This window comes from Neophocaena asiaeorientalis, unplaced genomic scaffold (assembly GCF_003031525.2).
Source record: "Neophocaena asiaeorientalis asiaeorientalis breed wild unplaced genomic scaffold, Neophocaena_asiaeorientalis_V1.1 scaffold150, whole genome shotgun sequence".
Lineage (NCBI taxonomy): Eukaryota > Metazoa > Chordata > Mammalia > Artiodactyla > Phocoenidae > Neophocaena > Neophocaena asiaeorientalis.
Window position 1 is genome coordinate 16,247,643 of NW_020176571.1, and position 26,795 is coordinate 16,274,437.

The 26,795-nt window shown below is 36.2% G+C and overlaps 2 protein-coding genes across 3 annotated transcripts in view; one reads left to right on the forward strand and one right to left on the reverse strand.

The window, feature by feature from the left end:
* Positions 1–1,238: 1,238 nt before the first annotated feature.
* Positions 1,239–24,419, forward strand: PYROXD1 (pyridine nucleotide-disulphide oxidoreductase domain 1). Of its 2 annotated transcripts, XM_024733104.1 has the most exons (12): positions 1,239–1,444; positions 4,097–4,177; positions 9,470–9,589; positions 12,114–12,242; positions 14,204–14,277; positions 17,278–17,438; positions 18,202–18,302; positions 19,293–19,428; positions 20,333–20,445; positions 21,086–21,208; positions 22,952–23,089; positions 24,011–24,419. In XM_024733104.1, the coding sequence occupies exons 1-12, from the start codon at positions 1,361–1,363 to the stop codon at positions 24,257–24,259; spliced, it is 1,509 nt and encodes a 502-aa protein (XP_024588872.1). In that variant the 5' UTR covers positions 1,239–1,360; the 3' UTR covers positions 24,260–24,419. The 2 variants fall into 2 exon arrangements, with proteins under 2 accessions (XP_024588872.1, XP_024588873.1); XM_024733105.1 differs by lacking the exon at positions 12,114–12,242 and having other exon boundaries at positions 1,306–1,444.
* A 139-nt stretch (positions 24,420–24,558) lies between these two features.
* RECQL (RecQ like helicase) overlaps positions 24,559–26,795 on the reverse strand; it is a 33,302-nt gene continuing 31,065 nt past the window's right edge. Inside the window, exons 13-15 of the mRNA XM_024733103.1 lie at positions 26,298–26,517; positions 25,841–25,970; positions 24,559–25,256 (exon numbers count right to left, since the gene is read on the reverse strand). Coding sequence (XP_024588871.1) covers positions 25,104–25,256; positions 25,841–25,970; positions 26,298–26,517 — 503 coding nt within the window. The 3' untranslated portion in view covers positions 24,559–25,103. The remainder of the gene's footprint in view (positions 25,257–25,840; positions 25,971–26,297; positions 26,518–26,795) is intronic.

Here is a 26,795-nt window from a genome sequence, read left to right on the forward strand (position 1 = left end):
ACCCAGCTCAGTTTGGAGGACATTAGATAAAGCTTCTTAGGGGAGGTGATGGCTACTTAAACCAAAGGTCAGTGAGGATTTAGCTAGGGAAAATTACTGGGAAAGAGCATTACAGAAAGAGTTATGTGCAAATGCTCAGAAACTAAAGAATATGCCATATCCTGGAAGCTGCAAGTGTGGTTCAACCTAGCTAGAGCACAGTGAGATGAGGGAGATCGTGTGAAAAAAAAGGAGCAAGAGAAGTAAACAAGACTAGATCTATATGGGTTTAAAGTCCAATTTCCTCTTGCTAGAAATGCTTTGCTTGCTTGCCTGAGAGAGTAATTGGACTTAGAATCACTTATTAAAGTGCCTACTATTTAACTTAGTAAATCAAAACTCAATAATTATTAGAGCTATCAGTAAATATCTGTAATTAGATGTGTTAGGTTTTCTCATTTATATAGGCTGGTTATTTCCAGAGTTTTAAAGAATTAAAGGGGGATTGATAACTGCCAGTTTTTGAGTGAGCCATTTAGAGAAATAGTACCTTCTTAATTTTATAATACAACCCTCAGGGGAAATATTATATGAGACAGCAAAGGTAATAGTAAATAGTAAAACAATTAAATGGTGAATACTGTAATAATATGAATATGGTAAAAATAGTTTTTAAAAATTAGATTGGTAATATTTAATTCAGCCTTTTCACATGCTGCTATTTACTGAAAATTGGGGAAGAATGCTCTTTTATTTTGACAAAATGGCAAGTCTATATACTATGGGAAATTTTTGCTGAGGTCAAAATTGTAAATGTAAATAACTTCTTAGAAAACAATCGTAGTATTGCTTTTGTCTTGATTAATGTGTCTATGAAGAATGTGCTTTCAAAATATAAAATCTTAGCTTGCTAGGTTAAGAGTAGGGAAGGATTATGTTCCTTCTACCAGGAAGAGTTTAAGAGCTGAGGCTGTGTTTAATTTCCCGCAGGAACGAACAGTGAGAGCTTCATTTATTCTAAGAACGGTCTGCTCCGTGGGAACACTGGTCTGTTTTTAGACAACCTGCCAAGCCTCTTTTGACAACCCATCTACTTTACTTTGGTTTTTGTCTTATCTTTACCAAATTTTTGTGGGAAAATATACATTCAGCTGTGGCGATAATAACGCAAAACCCCGGAATTGCCAAGCCGCCTCTGCGCTTTAGGAAACGTAGCCCCGGCCGATACGCGAAGAGACTAAGTATGAGCTCCCGGTCACCCGTAGCTCGGATTCTCAGGGGCAGGCGCCGAAAGGGGCCTCCCCCCGCCACTCCCACTCCCGGCCTGTAAACTTTTCCGGCTTCCGCACTGTAGTCCTAAAACCGCTGGGCGTTCGAGAGCATGGAGGCGGCGTGCTCGCCCACGACTGCGGGGAAGTTCGTGGTGGTCGGGGGTGGCATCGCGGGTGTCACCTGTGCGGAGCAGGTAAGGGGGGCGCGCAGGCGGCTCCGCCTCTCCTCCATCCCGGAGGCGGTGGCGCTTGAGGCTCCTTCCCCGCCAGCCTTTCGTAGTTTTTTTCCAGGTCGCTCTTTAGCCGCTTCCTTTTACCCCTTTTACTCCTTCTTGCTCCCAGATATTAGAGACTTTGTCGTGGCCCCAGATGATGTCCTTAGTACCTCGCAGGCTTCGCTTCCGCCTCAGGGAGGAGCGATGGCGAGCAAGTTGTTAGGGGAAACGCAAAGCGGACTGAACCCGGCTCTGGTCCTAGTAATGTCAAAGCCGATGGGGAGGAGGGGGGCGGTTACGACTAGTAAGTTCTTGGTCAGAAAATTCGACCCCCTTTCTTAATTAGCTGATTGAATCCCGCTTCCGCACGGCTGCCCAAGTCCTTAGTGCATCATAACTGAATGGTAAAGAAACCCTTACGTAAGTTTCCTATACTTTGGACTCCCAAGATAGAAGAGGTATCATCTCTAGTAATGTTTTTAAAAACAACCGGCAAGGGATTAAATGCAGTGAGGATATGCTTTTCTGATTTATAGTGAATAATCAGACCACGTATATACATGTACATGTATTCCAAAAGGGACTGGATTATTCTGTTGGTAAACAGTAAACAGATGTAATATTCTTATGACATCACTGATGTCATAAGAAATTGAAGAGGTTATTTTCCCTTGACTTTTAATCTTTGGATGTGTAGTTTTCATTTATTCTCTGAGTAAACACCTATAATCCAGGCACTGTACTAAGGGCTGATCAGACTAATACAAACAGAGTATGGTACCTCCTTTTTAGAGACTCACAGCCTAGTGAGTCATGTAAATAAATAAATAAGTAAAAGTAAGTAAGTCAGTCATTTCATCGATGTGTTCACTACCTTAGGGGTACCTGTGGAGTTGGTAAGGAGTGGATTAGGAAAAAAGTATCCTTTATTAAGGGAGTTGTCCTTTTGTCTTAGTACAGGCATACCTCATTTTATTGCCCTTCAATTTATTGTACTTCGACTATATTGCATTGTTTACAAATTGAAGGTTTGCGGCAACCCTCTCTAGCAAGCCTTACTGGCACCATTTTTCCAACAGCATTTGTTCACTTCGTGTCTCTGTGCCCTATTTTGATAATTCTCACAGTATTTCAAACTTTTAAATGATTATTCTATTTGTTATGGTGATCTGTGCTCAATGATCTTTGATGTTACTATTGCAAAAAGATTACCACTCGCTGAAGGTTCAGAGGATGGTTAGCATTTTTTAGCAGTAAAGTATTTTTTAATTAAGGCATTACATTTTTTAAGAACACATTTTTTTTTTGCACACTTAATATTGGCAACTATAGTGTAAACATAACTTTTATTTATTTATTTTTGGCTGCGTTGGGTCTTCGTTGCTGCATGCGGGCTTTCTCTAGTTGCGGCGAGCGGGGGCCACTGTGTTGCAGTGCGTGGTCTTCTCATTGCAGTGGCTTGTCTTTGCTGCGGAGCATGGGCTCTAGGCACGCGGGCTCAGTAGTTGTGGCTCACAGGCTCTAGAGCGCAGACTCAGTAGTTCTGTTGTATGTGCTTAGTTGCTTGTGGCATGTGGGATCTTCCCGGACCAGGCCAACCCGTGTCCACTGCATTGGCAGGCGGATTCTTAACCACTGCACCACCAGGGAAGTCCCTAAACATAACTTTTATATGCACTTGGAAACCAAAATTTTCATGCAACTCACTTTATCGAGATATTCATTTTATTGCAGTGGTCTGTAACCGAACCCAGAATATCTCTGAGTTATGCCTATATAGAGGAATGAGTAAAAAGTTTACCAAGTAGACAAGAAAAGACAGACTTTCCAAAGGGAGGCAACAGTGTAATCTCAGGTGGAAAAGCGTGGCGCCATCTGGAAGCAGCAAAGCTTAAAGCGTATGGTTTAAGCTTTGCTGCTTGGGGAAGATGACCAGAGATGAAGCCAGAAAGCGGTAGAGACCTGATCATAAAGGATTTTATAAATCGTGCTAAGAATTTAACAAAGACTTATATAAGTAGTCAAATGATTTTGAGCAGTGTAGTAATATCAAATGAAAAACTTTGAAAGATGATTAGTTACAATGTGTTTGGAGCAGGGGAAGCTGGTTAATATGAAACTGGAAGGCTAACTTCAAGGTGATTTTAGTAGCATAATAGTGGAAACAGAAAGTGGGGACATAAATTACAGAATATACAGAGGAAAGCAAGATGGAGAGAGTGATAATATTGTCAAATATTATAGAAGTACTTGGGAAAGGTGCTAAGCTTTTAAATGTTTTATTGAAGCTTTGCTTAATTTCATTCTACTAAAGGCAATTGAAATTATTATTTTATAATAAATAGAAGTTGGTTTAACTGTTAATTAAGAAGATAGTTTCTTCTCATCCTCTGCATGATAATTGTTGAGTTTAGTGTAAATGTATTTTTCATTTTAACAATATGAGAGGGGGACATTACTCACCACTACCCCATAAATATGACCAAGACCTTTAGAGGAAGAACAGTGAGTTTTTAGTTTCCTAAGTTAATAACATTATTAAAATTGCATTATCCCTGTCTCACCCCACCATGCCATATGTAGTAATGCTTAGTTATTTATCATATTTTTCCTACTTGTTTTTTTAATAAGTTGGCAATTCACTTTCCATCAGAAGATATTCTCCTGATCACAGCTTCTCCTGTTATTAAAGCAGTTACAAATTTCAAGCAGGTAAGAACCTTTATATAACTTTCTTAGTATTACTCTTTAAAAACTACAATCACTCAAATAGCAGTTAGTGTAATTGTAGTATTTTAATTGTTTAAAATGACAAATGTTCTTTTGATACTCATTTTAAAATCATAGCTCAAAGTTTAAAATTGTTCAGGTTGAATACCAAAAGCACCTGAAATGGTACTGAATTTCTAGTTTTCTCTTCTTCTCTCCCATCTTTTCTGTCCCACTCAGAATTACTTTTCAGAAAATGTATCTTTTGAGGAAAGATGTTACACACATATACGTGTGTATTTTTATGCAAATATACTTGTGTATCTTTATTATAAATGTGTGTGTGCATATATGTTTGTGTGTTTACGAGTCAGAAGAAAAGTGCTTTTGAGCCAAGTTTACACTTGCAGATAATTAATGTTTCAGATGTGTCATAAGCATCTCAGAACAGTTTGTAGTTTGTGAGTTTATTTTACACACTTTATAACATTATAATAGGAGTCTGAGAACATTTGGGTCATAGTATCAAAGAAAAGTGGTCTCCAAACATTTCTGATCCTGTACCTCACCTGTTAAAAACTTTTGAGCTCATATTTTAATATTATATTTATAAATTGTATACATGTACTACAGTGCTACAATTGTGAATATTATAATGCCTATGCAAAAAATAAATGAATAAAAAGATGAAAAACATAAATCTTTTCTTCCCACACTGCAATGAAGACTATTAACATAGTCTTTGATTCATTAGAAGTTTTCCCTTTTAATACTCTGATAATAGATTGTATCTTTTTTTTCTTTCAGCCTTTTGTCTAAGATTTATTATTTATTCATGTAAAGGTTAGAGACTTGATGTTAAAGAGGAAAAGCAACCTTCTCCCTACCCATCTCCCACAAACACACCTTTCCAATCTTGAAGTATGTTTTATAAAAGTTCTTTATATATTGTCTCCCAGGGAAGAGATCAATATACAGTTAACCTACCCCATTCTCATATATAAACCCCTAAGATTTACATAAGCCCCTAAGACCAAGGGTAATTTAGTGCCATATGTTGCTCTTTATAACCTGCCTAGAGATATGTAAGATATCTTAGAACCTTTGGTACAGCCAAAAGAACTATGGGATTGGGAGAACCAGAGAACAAATTATGGCTCTTAATTTCTAAAAGCAAAAAGTATATATTCAATTACGGCTAAGAGTACATACATTGATAGAGAGATATATAGCTGAGTCTTCTAATGTCTTTACAGAAGACTTAATTTGGTGTAATGATCCCAGAGCTGTAAGACCCGAGTTTAGTTTTTGCCAATCTTTTTTTTTTTTAAGTGTTGTACAGTAGAAGGAAAAGAACTTGGGTTCTAGGCCTAACTCTTATTTACTGGCTATGTAACCTTGGCAAATCTCTGGACCTGAGTTGCATCATTAGGATAATATCTTCCTTGCTTAACAAGATTGTGAACTTAAGATGTACTAATCTATGTGAAAGTGAATTAAAATAAATATTGCAAATGTCAGTTATTCTTAGTGTTTAGAAGTCAGAAATTGCATTCTTGTTATCATTTATTGAGCACCTAGATTATTTACCAACCAGTGTGCTAGGCACCCAGGCTATAGAGATTAAAAGTATAGAACATACGTCAAAAAGTCATTAGTGGTTATCCCTGGGGTAAGGGGAAAGTGAGATTTAAAGAGCAGTAAAGAAGGATTTTAATATTTAATCTTTTTTTATAATTTATAATTTTTTATAATCTTTTTTATAAATTTTAATATTTAATCTTTATTATGTATTGTTTATTTGTTTAGTGTTAAAAAGAGCACATGTTCATGACTTGTGTAATTTTTAAAGGAGAAAAAGGATTAATAATAATAATAATTCACATTTATGGAGTACTTATTATGCTATACTTCTAAATGTTTTAAATATATTAATGTATTTAATTCTTAACCCTGTGAAGTAGGTCGTTATATTATCCCCATGTTACAGGTGAGGTAAATGGGTCACAGTGAGGTTAGGTAAATTTCTGAGGTGCATAAAGTCAGGTTTTGAAACTAGGCACTTTGGCTGTAGGGCCCTCATGGTCAATTTCTCAGAATGATTACTTTCTACTGGGACAACAGATATGCAAGAAATAGTCGTCATACAATATGATCATTATCCTGATAGAGGCAAAAAAACTGAGGTAATATTCCAATACATACATATTTATTTTTATACATAGAAAACATTGTAAAGGAGTGCCGAAGCCTGCCTTTGCGAATCAAGGAAGCCTTTACATTGGAAGTTGCATTGAAACTGAGACTTGAAAATGGTTTTACAGTGTTTGTAAGAGCGCGAGTGGAGGTAGGCCTGTGCCGAGGTCATGAAAATGTGTAGCTATGAAACATGCCCCAACAGGGACCAGTTCACTGCTGGCGTGTGGAGTGCGAGTCTGAACCAGTAGGCAGGGGCCAGATGGTGACGGGCTTGTGTGCCATGATGCGAAATTGCACGTTATCTAAATGTAGATATGCCAAACTGCTGGAGCATTTAGAGCGAGTGAAAAGACTGGGCTGGAGACAGTAATTTAGTATTCACCATTGTCTCAGTGTCAGCTGATACAGGCCTGGCTTGCACTCTCCCAGGAAGGACACATGCCGGGAGAAGAAGATGGGCCCAGTGGTGGTGTCCTTGGAACACTAAGCGGAGGTCAGAGAGAAAGGAGAACTTAAAAATGGCCATCCTTCTTCTTAGGCTTAGATCTAAGAGGAAAACTGTGAAAGAGCAGTAACCCTAAAGCCAAGGAAGGCAAAAGTTTCAACTAAGAGGAGTGGTCAGTTGTGTCAGATCCTGTGGAATGGTCAGGTAAGATGATGGCTCTAAAGTAGCTATTTCTAGTATAGATCATTGGTGACTTTGAGACAGTTTATACTGTTTTGAGAAATTAATGGAAGGAAATTCTAAAGTGACGGTTAGCATAAACTTTTCTCTCTTGAAAAATTTGGCTGCAAAGGTAGAAAAGATAGAGTGGCAGCAAAAAGAGGACATAAGGTCTAGCGTTAAGTTGAGTTTTATTCTTTTACGGTGGGAAACACTTGAACCTGTTCACCTGTTGAGATTAAGAAACCAGTGGGGAAGCCTGAAGATGAAGGAGAGCAAGGAATATATAACAAGGAAGGAGTCCTGAGGAGGTGAGAGGCGATGGGATATGGAGCACAGAGCAATGGATTGACTCTGAAATAGTGGGAGTGGGTCAGGGAAGGTGGACACTAGCAAAGAAATGTCTAGATAGTGGGAAAGAAGTAGTCAGAGTTCTTAGTGGTCTCTTCGTGCCTACAAGTAAGGTGATTTACTGAGAATAAAGAGGATAGAGTAAGTTCAGGGAATATTAGACTGGTGATAGTTTGAAAAAGTCACTGACAGAATGGAATATGTTACTAAGATGTTATTGCTCTTCTCACTATGTTGACATTTGCACTGATGGTATAAAAGCAGTGGTGGCTACTTAAATTGGTAGCCATTTTGTTCTTCACTGCCACACAGTTAGTGAAAAAAATAAAAGCCAGTAAAAAAACATGTTAGTTTTATTAAATCTTGACTCCTGAGTACACATCTTTTTGATATTCTGTATGATGCAATGCGACGTATGCATAAAGCTCTTCGGCATACAACGAGTACAACGTTGTCTCAAGGAAAAGCAGTTGTGCGATTGCTGAGTTGAAGATGAACTAGCTACTGTTTTCATGGAACATCAATTTCACTTGAAAGAACAGCTGACAAACTGGCTATTCATGTTTGGAAAATGAATGAAGTGAGCCTGTCACTTTAAGAAAACAACTGATGGTACTTGTTGCCATTATGACAAAACTAGAGCTTTCAAGCAAAAATTAGATTTTTGGAAAACTCGTTCTTCACTGTGAGCCTTAGAGTACTTAGACTTTTCTCATGAAATTGTTGATAATAATGAATGTGTTTTTTTATATTTATTCATATGAAATGTGTCAGTATTTGGAAGATCTCTGTTAACTTAATGAACCAGTATTGTCCAAACGACTGATGTGTGATGTTCCAGGATCCACTCAAAGTGCAGGATAAACTAATGGATTTCACAGTCACAGTATGAAAAGTTCTTGATACGGTTTCAAATTCTACATTTCATCTATCTTTAAGAAACCATCACTTGTTGAGTTTTAGTGTGGCATCAAGAAGAATGTACAATTATCTGAAAGGGCTGCATATCTGTGTGAGACTGAACTCTCTTCATGTATTGATACTTCAACCAAAACAACGTTGCAGTGGTTTAAAGGTAGAAGCAGTTTGAATGCAGAAGCAGATATGCAGCTATCTTCTATTAAGCCAGATACTAAGCAAATTTGCAAAAATGTAAAACAGGGCTGTTCTTCTCACTTAATTTGTTTTGTTTTAGAAAAAAATATTTTTCATTAACGGTATGTTATATCAGCGTAACATGTTTTTATTGTTGTTACTTTTAAGTGAATTAAGAAATACGTAAATTTCTCAGTTTTAATTGCTAATGCAGCAAATATTGCTAGGTGTAACTCAACAAAAGCTCATCGGGGTCCTCAATCATTGGTAAGGGTGTGAAGGGGTCTTGAGACTAAAATGTTTGAGAACTGCTATAGCCATGCAGTAGCATTTCCATGCAGTGTTTAAGGCCAAATACCAGTCTGAAAGGTGTGTGGTACTTCTATAGCAGACTGGGTATAGGACTAGAGAAAGCAAGTAATTTGGTCTGTGCTTGGGCATTTTCAGGGTAATTAATGGTTAAGGATAAGAGAGCAAGGAAGGATTTGGGGAAAATCCTTCCCCAAATCCATGGCACATCATTCGAAGGAAATGATCCACAATGGAGTCTTAGTGGGATAGGATGGAAAGTGAGTCCAAGAGGATGCTGATGATTTTGGAGAAGAGGAAAGAAGAGTCCCAAGACTAGATCACAATAAGGTTAGCTAGTAAATGAAGAGAGAGAGCTACAAGGATAAAGAAATAGATAAGCTGTTTGATTACACTATACAGAAATAAGTAGTGTTAGCCCTAATTTTCCAGGCCAGGAAGCTGAGGCTCAGTGACTTTCTGAGTTGACCAAGAGTGGTAGGACTAGTATTTGAATTTAGGTCTGAAAATGCAGAGTCTGGCCCTCTTTTCACTGTATATAGTGCAGTTGGCAGACTTTCTTGTTTTATGAATATGAAATAAATAGTGTATAAAAAGAAATGAAAGGGTTTTTTTTTTAATTCTTGAAAGGAAAAAAATTTTTAAGTATACATTTTTATTTCTTTTATCTAATACAGGTTTCTAAAGTGTTGGAAGAATTTGATGTTGAAGAACAACCAAATACCATGTTAGAAAATCGCTTTCCCAACATTAAGGTTATAGAATCTGGAGTAAAGCAACTGAACAGCAAAGAACATGTAAGAGGGGTTTTTTCTTAATGACATTTGCCATTGTTAAATCTTGGTGAGGTTTTGCCTGCCTTCCTTTGACCCCCACCTGTTCCACCACCTCCCAAGTCTCTAGCATATAAATTTCAGTGACATTGATTTCTATTAGTATTACAAAAACTTACACTTTTTGTGAGTTTATTGGGTCATATAATTAGCTTAGCCTGGCATTTTAGGTTTTACATTTTAAATTAGCATTAACATTTATATAGTGTTCACTGTGTTTTGGGCACTGTGTTAAGTACTGGGATACAGTAGCAGTGATAGCAAGAACCTACTCCCGGTAGCTGTCAATGTCATAGGGAGTACAGCCATGTGTACGTTTAATGTATGCCCATAGAAGAAAACAGTTGTTGAAATATTATCAAAGCTCTGATGGTAGGTATTCAGAAAGACTCCCAGATTGAGTAATATTTGAGCTATGTTTTAAAGATGGGTGAATTGAGTTCTCCAGGTGGAGAAGGACATTCCAGGAAGAAGAGATTACGTTACGGGTTCAGAGACCCAGAGAAAGGAAAGGGGCATGTGGAAGAGTGAGACTGTCAAAGGGGTTGGGGTGTGGATAAGTAAAGGAGATTGGCCGACTAGCCCAGAGAAATAAGTAAATAAGATTGTGAAGAGCTTTTTATGTCATGTTAATATTGAGTTTATTTTATAATCAGTGGAAAAAATAGTAAAGAGATTCTAAGTGGAGCCAGGGATGCTAAAATATACTTTTAGGAAGATGGATCTGACAGCAGTGTCAAGGATGAACTGGGATAGAGCAGGTGGCCAGTAGCCAACAACTAAATTAGAAGGTGGTTGTAATAGTCCAAAATGATATAAGGCCCAAACTAAGACAGTCTCAGGAAAGGCAGTACCTCAGTCTCAGATGTCAGGAAGTCTCAGTGTCACATGATTAACAGTACCTTCAGATGAGCTTTAGGCAAGATAGGAAGTAGGGTTTGTAGTTGTTTCTCTAAAGCAGCTAACATCTGAGTTTTCCCTTAGGGAGAAAGCATACATGTCACATTTGAAACAAATAACTTGACAGGAAAAAAAGAAGTAAGAAAAAGTACCGAGTTTTATCAGAAAAATATTGCAAATCTGAATCCAAACACCGCAGTCATTTCCTAATACTTGTAATGGTAGTACTTGTTCCATAAAACACCCATGTCAGTGAATCTGCTCACTGATGAATTGTGAGGGAATTTATATATTAGGGCATTTGAGTGAATCAGAGTGCCACACGTTTCATTTGAAAAGTGTCCTACATAACATACATGTCTGCATTCTGTCATCCATCCTTTGTATTCTTTAGTGAATTAGAAATGATGTGTTTTACCTTCGTCTCTACTTCCAAAAATTTAACAGTAGCCAATGAAAAGTTTTTGTGTTTCTTTTATAGTAGCTAAATGCAAATAATTTTTTAAATTTGGTCAGTGCTTATAACTAACTTCTATTAGTTAAAATTCTAACCAGATTATCTAAAGGAAGACTTGTGTAACATTTCTGTATGATTATACTGTGTTGGTTTATTGGTTTTATGTATTTGTTATGTAGCTGAAGAGTTAGAATGGGTAACAAATATTTCAGTGGGTATGTAAATGCTATTTGGCAAGTTTTATAAATCAGACACATGGCACAAGGTTAACCTCCGAAACCATTCCAGCAAAGTCTGACATCTCTCATAGTAGCATATGCTTATGTATACCTGCTTTCTAAATGCTTCTACTTTTGTGTAGATATTCATTCAATATTAAGGAACAAAAACAATGGATCTCTGATATGTATTTTTAGATTCATCTAAATTCATTAATTCAAAATTAATATAAATTTACTTTAAAGCCAGTACATGCTAGGATTTAAGGTTAACATGTTTTTCACTTATATGAAAATATAATCCCCAAACAGCATGAAGTTTGCTGGTAAAGTGATTGTTATTTGTACTTAAGAATATAAATACTGTTTTTTAGCACTTCTGATTTTTCAGATTAAGAAGATGTATTGTGACCTCTTCTACCATTCACTACTCCCCTGTACCCATAACAGCCATTAAGGTCTGATATGATTAGAATCACTAGATCTTCTTACAGTATCTTCTCATTGAGAGCAGAATGTTCATCAAGGAAACGTTCATCAGCATGCTCAATTTGAAATTTTCTCAATGTTTCCTTTCTAATCTAAGGTCAACATACCTTTCCAAACATGAGATTCCCTTGGTTTTATCCAAAATTTTGTGGGAATGTACCTTTTTTCCCACGGGAGAAGGACTCATTTTCATCAGATTTTTTAAATGGTTCATGCTTCTAAAGTGATTAAGAATCACCGGATTAGAGAATGCATTCTCTAACAAAGCTTAGTTAGCTTTGTCATTGCTGTAACAAAGTATTGAGTGCCACCAACAGGCAACCTTAATATATTTTTTGCTTTTGTCTTATTGAATGTTTAAAGTGCAGTTGTACCTATGTATAAATGTTCCCCCTCTCCTCTTTGTTGCTCTATGGTTTTACAGTGCATTTTAACTGAAGATGGCAATCAGAATATTTATAAGAAGCTCTGCTTGTGTGCTGGAGCTAAACCAAAGTTGATATGTGAAGGAAATCCTTATGTGTTAGGAATCCGTGATACAGACAGTGCTCAGGTAACATTTTGACACTGGGTCATGGGGAAGAAACATGAAGGTTTCTTAGACGTTTTCTACATTGGAATCAAAGTGTTCCACTTATAATGTCAATTCCTAAACTGTAGCAGCAGAAGAAAGGTTTCATGACTCATAAACCAGAAAGTAGTTACAATGTTTTATTACTGCCAATTTGAGTTTAGTTTTAGTGGATAGTTTATCTTGTTTTTTAATTCATGTTCGTTCCATTATGTGATATCCCAGAAATAATGTCTATGCTGAAGGTTACAACTTACATTGCATACACATTCATTATTTTACTCTGATCAGGAGTATGTGATTTGCATCCTAAATGACGTAATGATCTTTTTCTCAAAAGATAAAGCATGTCCAAAATTTACTTCTCAGCAAAGAAATTAGTTAGTATTCAGAAGATCTTTGTCATACAGAATCATGACAGAATCCTAGAACTGAAAAAGACACTTGTTTGTTGTTCTGCTCAAGAACAGTGATAAACTATCCCAGTAAGGTGAAATTCTATCTTCAGAACCTTGTACAACTTCTTTTGGTAATTTATTTCAGGGTTCATTGACCCTTACTGCCAAAAACCTTCTTGTTTTCTAGTCACAATACTATTGTCTTACCTCAAGCTCATTGTTGTTGTTCTGTCCCATGAAGTGGTAGTTGTACATTTACATGATAAGATTTTATAGTCTTGAAAATTGATAGTATTTTCTTCTTAAATAATTAGGAATTTAGACAATACTAGAAGAACTGGATTATGTTCTTGTAAACACTTTAGGTTCATATTATCAAAGATTGAGTTCATAACTGTGTTACAGCGAGGCCCTCTACACATATGAATTCACTGAATCCTCAAGATAATCCTGTGTGACAGTCATTACTCCCACTCTACAAAGAGGCAGCTGAGATGGAGAGACTAAGAAATTCAGCTATACTAAAGTAGTTATTATCAGAAGCATAATCTAAACTCGTGACATTCATCTCCCTGTCCACTGCTCTTTACAGGTCTTTACCTACTGTGTTCAGTGAAGGACAAAGTCGAATTAACTTCAGGTTTTTTCTTGTAAAATTTAAAGAAGTCAATTCAGTGGTTGTGTATTGTACATTACAATAAGTTTTGGGGTCCATTAATAGAAATGGTGACCTGACATAGTAGGAGGTGGAATTTAGCTATTCAGATGTCATCTGAAGCAATGGGACTAGTCTCTACTTTAGAAAGTACCATAAGAATGACTCCTGGTATTTTTTTTTCTCTCCAAGTTCATTGTGATCCTTTTTGGGGGGAGGGGGGAAGGGAGGGAGGGATGGGAGGTGGAGGCATCAATTCGCTGTCTTATAACGTAATAACATTTTAAAATAAATATTAGACATTATGTGCTTCCTACGCCCAACAGCTTTATCTCTATCATCTTAATACTTATAGAGACCTTGAGATATACTCACCTGTTATTTCCATTTTATAGCTGGGGAACCTGAGGTGCAGAGAGGTTAAGCAGTTTGCCCAAGGTCACCTGGTGTACCTGCTAGAGCCAGGGACTTTAGATCTGTGCCCTTAACCACTGTGCTGCTGTGCTTCTCGTTCCTGCAAGTTCCAAGTGCTGAGTAACTGCAAGGAAAGTGTCAATTGAGGGACTAGAAGGAAAGGAAGAATCCTGTTTCCAGGGTCTAGATCAATGTCATGTTGGTAACTGATTTGGTCAAATAGTTGGGAACGTGGTAAACTAAAGACAGGCTCTTGCTGCAATTCTGAATGTAGTGACATAAAAGGCAAGGAAAGGCAGGAAGAGGCCTTGCTATAAAGGCAGTTTGGGGTGAAACATGGAGGGAGCATTTATTATATTAATTGGGATGGTGTGTCCTGGCAGAGTGGGAAAGTGAGGTTTATTATCAGTGAAGCCTGTTGCGTCAGGCATTACCCACTATTACAAAACACTCTTTTCATTTTCTTTTTGATACAGGAATTTCAGAAACAGCTTACAAAAGCTAAGAGAATAATGATCATAGGAAATGGTGGTATTGCACTTGAATTAGTGTAAGTACCTGTATTTGAATATTATGTAAGAATTGCTCTGTGATTCATGTGATTAATTGACAGACTAGAAGGCATCTTGTTATCCTAAAATCAAAGATAAATATAATTGTTTTTCATACATTTTCAAGGGGAAAAGTCCACTTTATTTTTTTAGCTTTCATGGAATTCATAGTTGCAAAATTGACCTTATAAAACATAGGAATTTCGGGAATGCTTTAGGTCTCAAAGGGTCTGACACTGATGACTGTCTAGATTTGACCCATACATTTGTTCTTATAAGCACGTACTGTACTGAAAAACAACTGAAAACGTGTACACCTTTAGAGGTTTCTGGTGATAGTCCCCGCGACTTTTTATTGCTTATACCCATCCTGCTTCACTCATGTGTGGTACCTGTCTGGCCGATGAAATGCAAAGTGTTTGTGAGTTCTATTTCAGGGTATGTGGTACTCCTAGCTCTTGGTTTTTGGAAGTTGGGGATTGTGAACACCTTAATGTGAAATGCTGTCATCTTAGGATGATACTTCAAGTTTGGAAAACACTGAGGACCTGCTGTGGTCTACAGAGCATTGATTCACTTTCTTTGTGATTTTATCTTTCAGCAGATGGCTGACATGGAATAGTCTAGATATTTTTCAGGCCAGAAAGTTGGGTCTGACTACAAAGAGGACAAATTTATATCAAAATAAGCAATCTGCCAAAGCCCTGTCTTTTCTCACTTTCATTCATTCCAACTCTGAGACTAGGTTTTTGCCCCTCCTTTTTAGAGGATGGTGAATCCCAGTGGAAACCTGTAAGAGTTGTTGGATTGCCTGAGTACTAGGTGTGGCAGTCATTGTTTTAATGATGAAGTTTGAGGCATTGTATGGAAAAATGCAGAGAAAAAACTAGGGAGTCAAGACCAAACTGGGCCAAGAGGAGGGAGGCATACATTTATTGTAAGAGGGGCTTCAAATCCTATGTACGCCTGACAGATTTTCTCCATCAGTTATCACCAAAAGTATAACTTAATACTATAATTATTACCATTCACATTGAAAAGCTTTCTCATTCAAAAATGTTCAGTTTCACAACATTTAATCCTATTCCTCACTTTCTTTAGGTCGGAGATTAAAGACCACATACTTGGATATAAAACACATAATTTTATATTCAGTAAACTCTGGTAGTTTAAGAAAGCTCCCATATAGTGTTATTCTCTCGGTTTAGGTTTACTGAATGATTAGGCCTTTGTCTTCTCTTGATGAAAAATGACATATCCAGACTCTTTCTGCTTTTTAATAGCCCCCGTGTCCCACTGAGGCTAATGTTGATTTTCTTCAGTATACTTTTATTTCAGTTATTATCTCTTCTTTCCAAATGTAGGTTAATCCTTTCTTTTTCAAACATAGTTTTTCATAATTTCACAAAATTTAATACTTCTGTTTTTTAAGAGTGGTTTTAAAAATGAAAGCAGTATTTCCCCTATGGGTGATGATACCTTCATGCTTACGCACCTTTCTGAGGACAAGTTCATAGGGTAAGAGGATTAGAGGGTGTCTCGTGAGGTATGGCACACCCAGGAGTCACTTGTGGTGACTACTTACAGTAAATACGGCTCGCTGGTCTAGCATCAGTATTTTAAGCTATTCTGATATGTGTTATGTTTGTGTTTAAAATACAAAAAAAATGGTAATCACAGAAATTTCTAGTTTATAAAAATTAAGGAAATCATTTCATGGTAACTGTGTGCCTATATGTAAATTGACATATAAAATTTATCACCAAATGTATGTGTGTTCTGCTTTCTGCTCATCAGCAATGCTGTATGACCTGAGCAGTGTTAAGATAAAATGTTCTCCAGATAATCTGACATTTAGTAACTATAAATACTCTTTGCTGGCATAGGAGAGGAGGAAAAATAAAGGCCCATTGGAGAAAGCAAGGGACTCCTTTACCATATGCCAGAAAGCATGAACATCAGGTGATCTGAAGTCAGATGTACTAAACCTTCTTTCTTTTATCACCTGCTTATTGATCAGCCTCGAAAAGTCATATAACCTAACTTACATCAGTCTGAGATAAAAAGATGGTAGTACTTTTTACCATAAATCAATGTTAAAAATTAATAACACTAATACACTCTTATTACCATTGTAATTTCAAATAAAATCCTAGTGTAGTTAGGATGACCATATATACTGTGTGTATATATTGTCCCAATTCATTTGTACCAAAATAAGTAGTAATAGCAGATAGATTATAATGAACTTCAGGGACCTTGTGGAATGAATATTAAGAAAATTACGTTCTCCGTGTCCAAACCTAGAGATAAAACTGCAGGAGCTCTGGCTACCTCCTGAACGGTAATGGAAGGTGGCTTCCTTGGCCATTCCTTTCTTCCTCTAAGATCCTTCATTTTTCTGTGAACTGGATCTTTCTTTGGCTAGATGGCTTGGAAATTTCTGAGGTGAAGGGAATTCACTGCAGGGTAATTATTCTGTTATAACAAAGTTAAGATTTTAGTTTCTCTCTCTCATTTGCTCCTTTTTCTGTGTCCTTCCATAATGTGCTTTGAATACATAAAATATTTGTTAGCAAAGAAGTCAACTGTTCTCAATATTGTAGCTATATAACACGTATAACATCTATCTGTTCATTACTGATTACTCTATAACTAGGTAATAAGCAAGGCACTGCTCACTCCTGGGAACCCTGGCGGACATTCATATAACTATCCTGTAGAAATTGAACACTTTGAAGTGATGTTCAGTGCAATGAAATTTTACCTGATATTCAGTACATATATTTGTCACATATGTTTTTTCAGTAAACTGGTTACATTTCTTGTATTATTTATTCTACTTAGCACGTATTATCCTGAAAGAGTGTTACATTCCTCTTTATAATCATTCTTTCTCAGTTTGCCTTAAAATAGTTTATTTACATTTGCCTTAAGAGATAACTGTTATTTGTAGATACAAAGAGTTTTTCTTCCAACTAACTTTCATATTCCTTTAGGTATGAAATTGAAGGCTGTGAAGTGATTTGGGCCATTAAAGATAAAGCTATTGGGAATACTTTCTTCGATGCAGGAGCGGCTGAATTCTTGACTTCAAAGCTCATTGCTGAAAAACCAGAGGCTAAAATTGCACAAAAAAGAACAAGATATACAACTGAAGGTAAATATAGCATCTAGCTCATTCATTCACGGATGAAACTGTATCTTTTTAACCATATAGAAAAAGGCTATAAGAAAATTTAGCAAAAATATTTTATTTGGGGATAGGAATATAGATATTTATTTCTATTTCCTTATGTGATGTTTAAGATTTTATTTATATATATGTATAAAATATTTATAAGATAAATATATTTATATATGTGTATGATGTATTTTATATGAAAAATATGTATAACTAAAACTGGCAATTTAAAGTAAATTAAGTAAACCAGCCCATCTGCATCTTTGCGGACAGATGCTCCAGTTGGACAATACCTAAGGTAATTTTATTAAAAATGCAGTGAGTTTAAAAACAAATGCAGTTTTTTTAGTTTAAAAGAGCTTTTTTATTTTTTTTAACTTTTGGCTTATAAAATTGAGCAAGAATTTTGTAAGTTTTGGGGGTACTAAAAATTGACAAAATTTTCAAAATTTGATGTCTAATTTTCTTACCTTTCATATTAACCAGTGTATATAACATCCATAAAACACTTTTGAGTGTTTATACACAACACTCGATTGAAAGATTACCCATTTTATAGCTCTACATCACAAAATATTAAAATTATGATTAAAATGATTAATATAGATAAGTTTAGTCCTGCTGTATGAATGCATGTGTGAAAATTATTACATTGCCTAAAAACGTCTGAACAAAAACGTAATTCTCTGCCTGGCAGTTTTTATATCATTTGGATTTTGAATTGAGTTTATCCCTTCAGGAAGGAAAAAGGAAGCACAAACCAAAGCTAATGCTGGTAATACAGGCAGTGCCTTGGGACCTGATTGGCATGAAGGGTTGGATCTTAAAGGAACAAAAGAGGTATGTTTTCGTATACTGTTTAAACGTATCTAAATGCAATTTTAAATTCTTGAACTGTTTGTTAAAGACTGGTTATAAGCATATAGTCTAAGAATTGCTAGGTCACTTTCCTTAAAATCCATGGTTCTAGGAAAGGGCTTCAGTGCCACTTGGCCCCATTGAACTCTCCAGAGACAGAGATCTCCATACAGAGACGTTAGTGAATACACCCGTCCTATTTTAATCTTTTCTCAAAGGTCACTTTAGATGTAGTATAATATCTTAAAGGCTATTAGATAGATTCTAAATAAAATACACATTTAATATCCTAATTGCATAAGCAGATGACTTGCTTTTACTCATTTTATTTACTAGATATTTTAGTTTTTTAATAGCTGTTAAAAGGCTATGATATTTAAATATTGCAAGAAGCATGCAGTCCTTATTACTGTGTATGATACCTTTTCAGCCTTCAGTAGGTTGGAAGGGGGCAGGCTTCACAGTGTATCTAATTTTTGTGATGGAAATTACACAAAGTAATTTATTCCTGCACCTTCAGGTCCTAAGCTGAATGGTATTCTTAACCCGGGAACTTCAGTTTAGTTCAGTGAACATTTATTGAGTATCTCCTACCTAACTGGCGTTTTACTAAGATTCTGGAATATAACAATCTGGGATATATCAACTTTTTTTTTTAGTCTGTAACAGCTGTAATTTAAAAGAAATATACGTGTAATTATCAGGGAAGCTCATAGTAAAAAGTATGCCCTTGGTGCTACCTGCCAATTCAACTACTAGATCTCTTTAAGTACTGACTGAGTTTCTGCTTATTTCTTTCCAACAGAAACTGAGAGCCATGCTTGTGGGCATTCAGTGTGTTTTCTTTTATACTACAAGAATTATTTTTTCTGTATGTTTTTATAAGCGTATTATAAATTTTTTCTTCATCGTCAGTAACCCAGATCATTCTTTCTAGAAGTATTATAGTGACCAGTACTTCTTTTATTTTAGTTTTCTCATAAAATTCACATTGAAACTATGTGTGAAGTAAAGAAAATCTATCTTCAGGAAGAATTTAGAATTTCTAAGAAGAAGTCCTTGACTTTTCCAAGAGACCATCATAATCAGTTAGTTATAGCTGACAAAGGTAAGTGATGAAATAAGAAAAAAATAAACACTTATTTTAAAAGAAGACAACTTAATATTGCTTTATTATATTTAGAAAACAGCTTCATATTTCCATATAAAACTTAAATGTGAAAAGTAAAAATAAAACCATAATTTAATAACATAAATCATTTTGTTTTCACTACCTACTCTTTACATTTTCTAATAAATTGTAGAAAGAGTAACATCTTACGTAGGGCTCATTATGTTTTGACCATCATAACGTGATGAGTTAATCAGAATATCTTGTGAATCAAGACAAAACATAAAAACTAAAAGAAATCTGATACTCGCAAAGGTGAAGTGACATCCTCAAAATCAAACAGAATGAAATCTATAAATTTGAAACTAAGGCACAGATCTCTTAAAATTCCTATTCTACACTCCTGTGAGAAACTCAGAAATACACTCACCCAAACCTACTGTATGGGATATCCCACTGCTCTGAATTCTTTGAATTTTTTCATAGGAAAAGAGAGTGTTAGTTTGAATGTGAATAATAAGGGAAAACATTGAAAAGTGAGTAACCTAGTTAGACTAAACTCTCAATGGAGTATAATCTATTAATAAAGATTTTTAAAGAAATAATTTATAAAGTATTATCAATTTAAATTTACTTTGTTAGAATTTCTGTCTAAATTTGAAGGAAAAATGTTTAGAATGCCTGCCATAGTTTTGCGATTATACCCAAAATAAGAAGATGGCACTGATGACATTAAAAATTGTTTTAGCAGATGTACCTATAAATATTAAGAGGTGTTGTTTTAAAGTCATCTCCTGCCTTTTTCTTTCTTTCTTTCTTTCTTTCTTCTAGTCACTGTATTCACATAATGTTACAGACGGTGGTGATTACACTTGAGAATAATTTTTTTTTTTATTTTAAGAGATATGGCCTGTATATGTGGAATTGACCAATGAAAAGATATATGGCTGCGATTTCATTGTCAGTGCTACAGGAGTTACACCAAATACAGAACCTTTTCTCTGTGGCAACAATGTAAGGTGAAAATTTTTGTCCCACTGTGAACACTTTTAAAGTATTGTTTATGAAGATCTCTAATTCTCAAGCATGAGTAATTGTTCATTGTTCTGGCACAGAACTGTAATTTAAGATGACTGAAAACAGTTTAGTTTATATTCATGTCTTGATTTGCAATATTTTTTTTACTGCCTCAAGTCCTTAAGCAGTTAACATCCCAGCCTAAGTGTCATTATTAAGGGGACATAATGCACAGTTTATCTAAATGTTGGTAAGAAACTGATACCTCCTATGAATTCTTAAAAGTGATTCTTTTAGAGAAGCCAGCTTGTATTTTTTGCTTTTTAGCATCTGAAGGTTACAAAAACTAAGGAATATTTTTGTAACTATGGGTGGGGTCATCATATGGTTATTGGCAATTTTTGATGTTCTAAGAATCTTAGGAATCTGAAGTTCTAAGAATTTCATGGGTTCGTCTTAGTAGGAATTTGAGTGCCTGGAAATTCAGCTTAGTTGTCTAAACTTTGCAGTTTAGCCAACTTTTCTCATTAAAGATCAGCATATCAACGTGTAGAATTTGACTTGTTCTTTTACATTAGAATGAAAAAGTCACGTTTCCTTTTTCTTACCCCGTATGCTTATGAGGAACATTGTTTAGTTTGATGTAGGAGAAGACGGTGGCCTAAAGGTGGATGATCACATGCACACGTCCCTTCCTGACATCTATGCTGCAGGTGACATCTGCACGGCCTCCTGGCAGCCCAGCCCAGTCTGGCAGCAGGTAAGCTGGCATAGGTGGTCACAGGTTTTTATCAGAGATTCCATCTGAAAATAAAGGAACTGCTACCAGCATATCCAGCCTTCTGGTTTTCCAACTTTTCTACTTTAAGTGGGAAGCTATCATTGAGTTTTTTTGTCACAAAAACAACAAACAAAAAGAACACTAGAATTTTTCCCTTTTGGTAAGTGATTATATAGTGATGGAATAGACTGGGATGTCTTTTGATTTAAAAAGAATTATGATGGTTACTTTGCTTTTCATGCTCAGATGCTTATCAGCGGTGTCCAGTGGAACTTTCTGTGATAACAGAAATGCTCTGTATTTCGGCAGTGTCCAGTCAGGTAGCCACCAGCAATGTGTGTACTAAGCATTTGAAATGTGACTGAGGAACTGAATTTTAATTTTACTTTTAATTAAATAGTCATGTGGCTAGTGACTATGATTTGGGACAGCACAGCTTTGGATGAAAAAGTAGCAAACTGAAATTATAAACCATACATTCTGTTTCTGACGATCTTATTCCCGTGGGAATTATTACTGAAAGACTGTTCCCATAGTAAGCAGAATTCCTCAGCCTAACAACCCCTTCTAACTGGACCTAGACTTCCTCCTGCCCCGACAGTGTTGCCTGCCTTGTAATGGTGGAGCAGAAGTACTGGAGGAAGATACTCAGCGGCCAGAGGTGGGGTTGTTTTAGTAGGAGTGGAGACAGAGGTAGATGTTAACAGATGAAAGAACCAGTCAACGCTTATCTTGGTGAAAGACCAGCTCCACAGGTAGGCATGTTTATTCAGATTAACTGTGGAGTGTGAAGTAGTGGAAGAACCAGATATATTCTAAGAAGCAGCTTTATTATTTAGTATGTTTTAACATACATCAGAGATAGCATCAACAAGACAGTGATTTCAGCCATAATTCTAAAATGCTTCAAACTAGCTTTTTTTTTTAGTTTTCTCTACAATGACATCCAGTGTTGTTTTTATGGCATGTCTGTCCCAAACTCAATTCGGAATTGGAGTTCATGGGATTTTTTTTTTTTTTAACATCTCAGCCCTCTAAGGGTTGAATCTAGGGAATATGTATATTATTATATCCTTCATGTGCCTCATACTCTGATACAGGAAAGTCCAAAAAGAAACAGGGGTTTCTTACTTTGAGTGAATCTAATAAAACTTCATCTCTTAATTTGCAGAAGCAGTAAGTACACTACTTCATTTGTTTTGTATAGTCGGAGACACACACTAGAGGGACTCGGAGGTTAGAATACATTAGGTAACAGTGCAGCAGTGTAGTATCGCAGGCCACTTCTGTTGGCCGCTCTCTAGTTGTTACCGTGCTCAGTTTACTCTGCTCCCTTACCGTAAGCTGCCTCTGACTTCATCAAACCCAACCTTGTTTAGAGAGGAGACCGAATTTTCTTTTAAAACTCTATCACTTCTACCAGAAATGCTTAAAGCTCATATCCATGAGTATGGTTATTATTTTTTGCACACAAAAAGACATTTGTTACCACACGTGAGGTATAAGAATGACCGACACCAGAATCAGCTGGTTAGTGTGGATGGCTGATTGCTTCTGTGGCAAAGATGATTCAATCAATTACCTAACTAGCTAGATCTAACTGTTCTCAAGGACTGTCAAGCACTGAACCCCTTTAAGGAATTTTACTAGGTTAAGGTGATAACGTTTTTCAAATGATGATAATAAAAAGTTAAATAGCATAACCTTTTTTTTTTATTTCAGATGAGGCTGTGGACCCAGGCTAGACAGATGGGATGGTATGCAGCCAAGTGCATGGCCGCAGCTAGTGTAGGCGAGTCTACTGACATGGATTTCAGCTTTGAACTTTTCGCTCATGTAACAAAATTTTTTAACTACAAGGTAAGATAGATAAGCAGATGAGTGCCTTTTCTGCTTGTTAGTCTTTTGGGGGTTTTTTTGCGGTACGCGGGCCTCTCACTGTTGCGGCCTCTCCCGTTGTGGAGCACAGGTTCCGGATGCGCAGGCTCAGCGGCCATGGCTCACGGGCCCAGCCGCTCCGCGGCATGTGGGATCTTCCCAGACAGGGGCATGAACCCGTGTCCCCTGCATCGGCAGGCAGACTCTCAACCATTGCGCCACCAGGGAAGCCCCTGCTTGTTAGTTTTATAACTAATTATGATCATCTGATTTTCTCACATGAATAAACATATGGCTTTAACCACTTTACAAAAAATGACAAATTTCCTCATTTCTTGCAAATTTATACCTGGTTATTATTGCTGGGCTTAATCACTAATCATCTGATAATCATTACCTACCTTCTCACTATATTATTTTATAGTTCGGGGGGTTGGGGGGGAATCTCTTCCAGATTTGTTCCCTGTTGGTGCATTTCTGAGTTTTAGTTGCAATTCACTCCTCCTTTTTGAAGAGAACTAACAGCTGTTCATACTCAAGAATGAGCAGGTACTTCCCCCTACATATTATCTTATTTAATCCTCTTTACATCACTCTGAGGCAGGATTTTTCCTCCTAATTTACCGATAAGGAGAAACACATACAAATATATACATACGGTTCAGGGAGACTAAACAATTTGCCCATGAAAAATCAAATTCAGCTTCTTACTAAATCTTTAAATTGTGACTCTGTAGAGTAAATGCATGCCATGCAAGTGTTTTCTTTGGGCTCTTCCGAATGGCACTTTTAGCTGTAAATTTTCGTGACTAGATTTGCCATTCTAGGAAAACACAAAATAACTGCATATTCTGTTTCTTTTTCATAGTCACTAAAATAATTGTTTTGTCTTTCTCTATATAGGTTGTATTGCTGGGAAAATACAATGCACAGGGCTTAGGTTTAGACCATGAATTAATACTGAGGTGTACCAAAGGACAAGAGTACATCAAAGCCGTCCTGCAGAATGGGCGAATGATGGGAGCGGTCTTAATTGGTGAAACTGATTTAGAAGAAACATTTGAAAACTTAATTTTAAACCAGATGAATCTTTCAGCATATGGAGAAGATCTACTAGATCCAAATATTGATATAGAAGATTATTTTGACTAAAAAGGGCATTTCAAGGGCTACATCGAGTTCCAAATAAGACAAAAAAGTCACATGCCAATAAAGTAAATTGACTGACTGCACTGATTTAAAGATGACCATCTGAAGTTAAAAATACAGAAATACGAAGATTTTAAAAATAAATAAAATTCTAAAGATGAAATCAGTTCGTGTCATTTATTTATAGATATATTTTTTTCCTAACACAGAACTGACCACTTAAGTCTTAAGTATTCATTTCTGTGTTTTTAAACTTAGACACATTCATTTGTGATTTAGATTTGGAGCAAATTTAACTATGTCGTTATCTACTCAGTCAGCAGTGTGGTCTGGTTAACATACCAGAGCCATTCTCTGTGAAATGTCAAAGTAGGGCTGTGGTCTCAAGCAGCTCACAGTTTTATTTTACTTCAGTAGAGGTGTAGCATACTTGCTAATGTTATTTGTGTGGATACCTTATTCCTTTTTTATTTAGTAAAATACTCAGTATAACAACATTGTTATCAAAAGACAGTTGTGTCAAAAGAAAAAAATACAACTAGTTATGGCAAGGCATAAAGAGCTTAAGATAGTTATATGAACTTACTCTCTTAAGTATTTTACATTTAAAGGGTTTTACATTAAAATGATGTATTTTTCCCTTGTTTCATACTGTAAATTTATACAGTTCATGATCTCAAAATTTCAAAAGGTCTCAGTCTTCAATACTTAAATAAATTCTGAAAATATAGCTCCATATGAATAAAATATTAATGAAATTGTCTTAAAATTAAACTTTTGATTAACTACAAAACTAATGGTGTATACATGCATAAACTTCTTCTTAGAAGATTTAGAAGCACTCAACTCATGCATTATCAATTTTTCTTTTCTTAGCCCCTGTAATCTTACAATCAGGTTGCTGAAGCATGTTCCCCGACTTCTTCTGGAAGTTACTTGGAGTTTTTTCTTCCCTCTTTTTATCAGCTCCTTCGGAATGACAACTTTGAGGTGATTCAGCCTACAAAACAACAGCAAGACAAAACACTGGTAAAAATTCAGCTATTCCATTTTCTCAGGAGATTAATAATCTCAATAGTCCTTCTATATCACCTCTTTAATTAAGTGTCCTGTGGTCTTGTTTTTTATCTTCAAATTTCTTCCACTATGCGCCCCATCTTAAATAGAAGGGGCTGTGCTGTCAGGACCGTAAAGAACACCTGACATGTCCTTAGACACACTGGTGCCGGGTGTGCTTTTGCAGGCTTGAGAGCAGTTAGTTTGTGACAGTGCTTTTCAACCTCTGCTGCGCAGGCAGACTTCTCAGCCAATAGTGACCACAAGCAAGGGCAGGGTGCCTCATAACGCCAGACATTAAATGGAGTCTTCACATCCCAAAAGGTTGGAAACCCCTAGTCTATATTCTTCTACTCAATACCTCTACAGAACACAAAAGTAGGTTTTCTCTCTTCTATACCCAGATTCCAGGAAGAAAACTGACTTAATCTCTTCTTATGCTCCACTGGACCCAGGAGAGTACTAATTAAAGAAAAGCATCCCATAGGCTTTAATGTCTTTTTCAAATATATAAAAATTAATAACTACCCTGAAACAGCTCTGCATGGGCTTCTTTACTTGCATTGTAATAACATGTTCCTCATTGTTCAGAAGATTAGCTTTAGGTCCTATTTTCAGATACGAGATGGTAGCATAAGCTGTAAAACTGTAGTCTTCTCTGCAGAAGATAAAGGCCAACAGTCAGGTTTTGACAAATTGCAGACAACAAACTGAAATTTATAAGAAAAAAAATAAGTGCAATAATTTTAAGTAACATTGATATGAAATATAAAACTTTTAGCATAAAAATGCAGTTTATAGAAAGTATTTTAGTTTTGTGCTTTTTTGACATACAGTAATCAAAGTTTGAATTTGTTTACTAGGTAAATTTTGCATAGCGTTTAAAAGTTCTTATGAAACAACCACAAAACCATTTGTTCTGCTGCAGTTATAAAAATGAGAATCAAAGACAACATGAAAGGGCAAGAAATGGGTTTGTATATACTTGAGATACTGCCGTATAAGAAAGTGCGCGATAATTTTCTCCAGGTCTTCACGAGGAAGCGCGGGAGGAGCAACACCTGCTACTCTCAATTTCGCTGCACCCTTTCCCATCCAAGAGTCGATCAGTTTCAGTGGAGTGAGCTTTTCTTTCAGTTCCTCTGCCTGCTTCAGGATCTTGATTAGATCCCTGCAGTACGCTGTTATGTTCTTTCTTTCAAATGCTGTAATGAAAGAGGCATGGTTACAGGTGAATGGGATTTCAAAATTAGGGTAAGGATAGGCCGTCCTAAGTGGTTAGACTGGTTTAAAAAATAAGTCTTCACCCAGTGTGAGCCACCCTAAACACTGATTTGTTTCTATGTTCTGAACTAAGACTACTGCTCAAGTCTCTTATCACTAGATTAAGCTACAGTCTCTGTAAGACACGGAGATTTAAGTGATGTAAAGAAAATAATCTGGTTATCAGAAGGCCTTTGGGTATGCTCTAGGAACCAAAGAG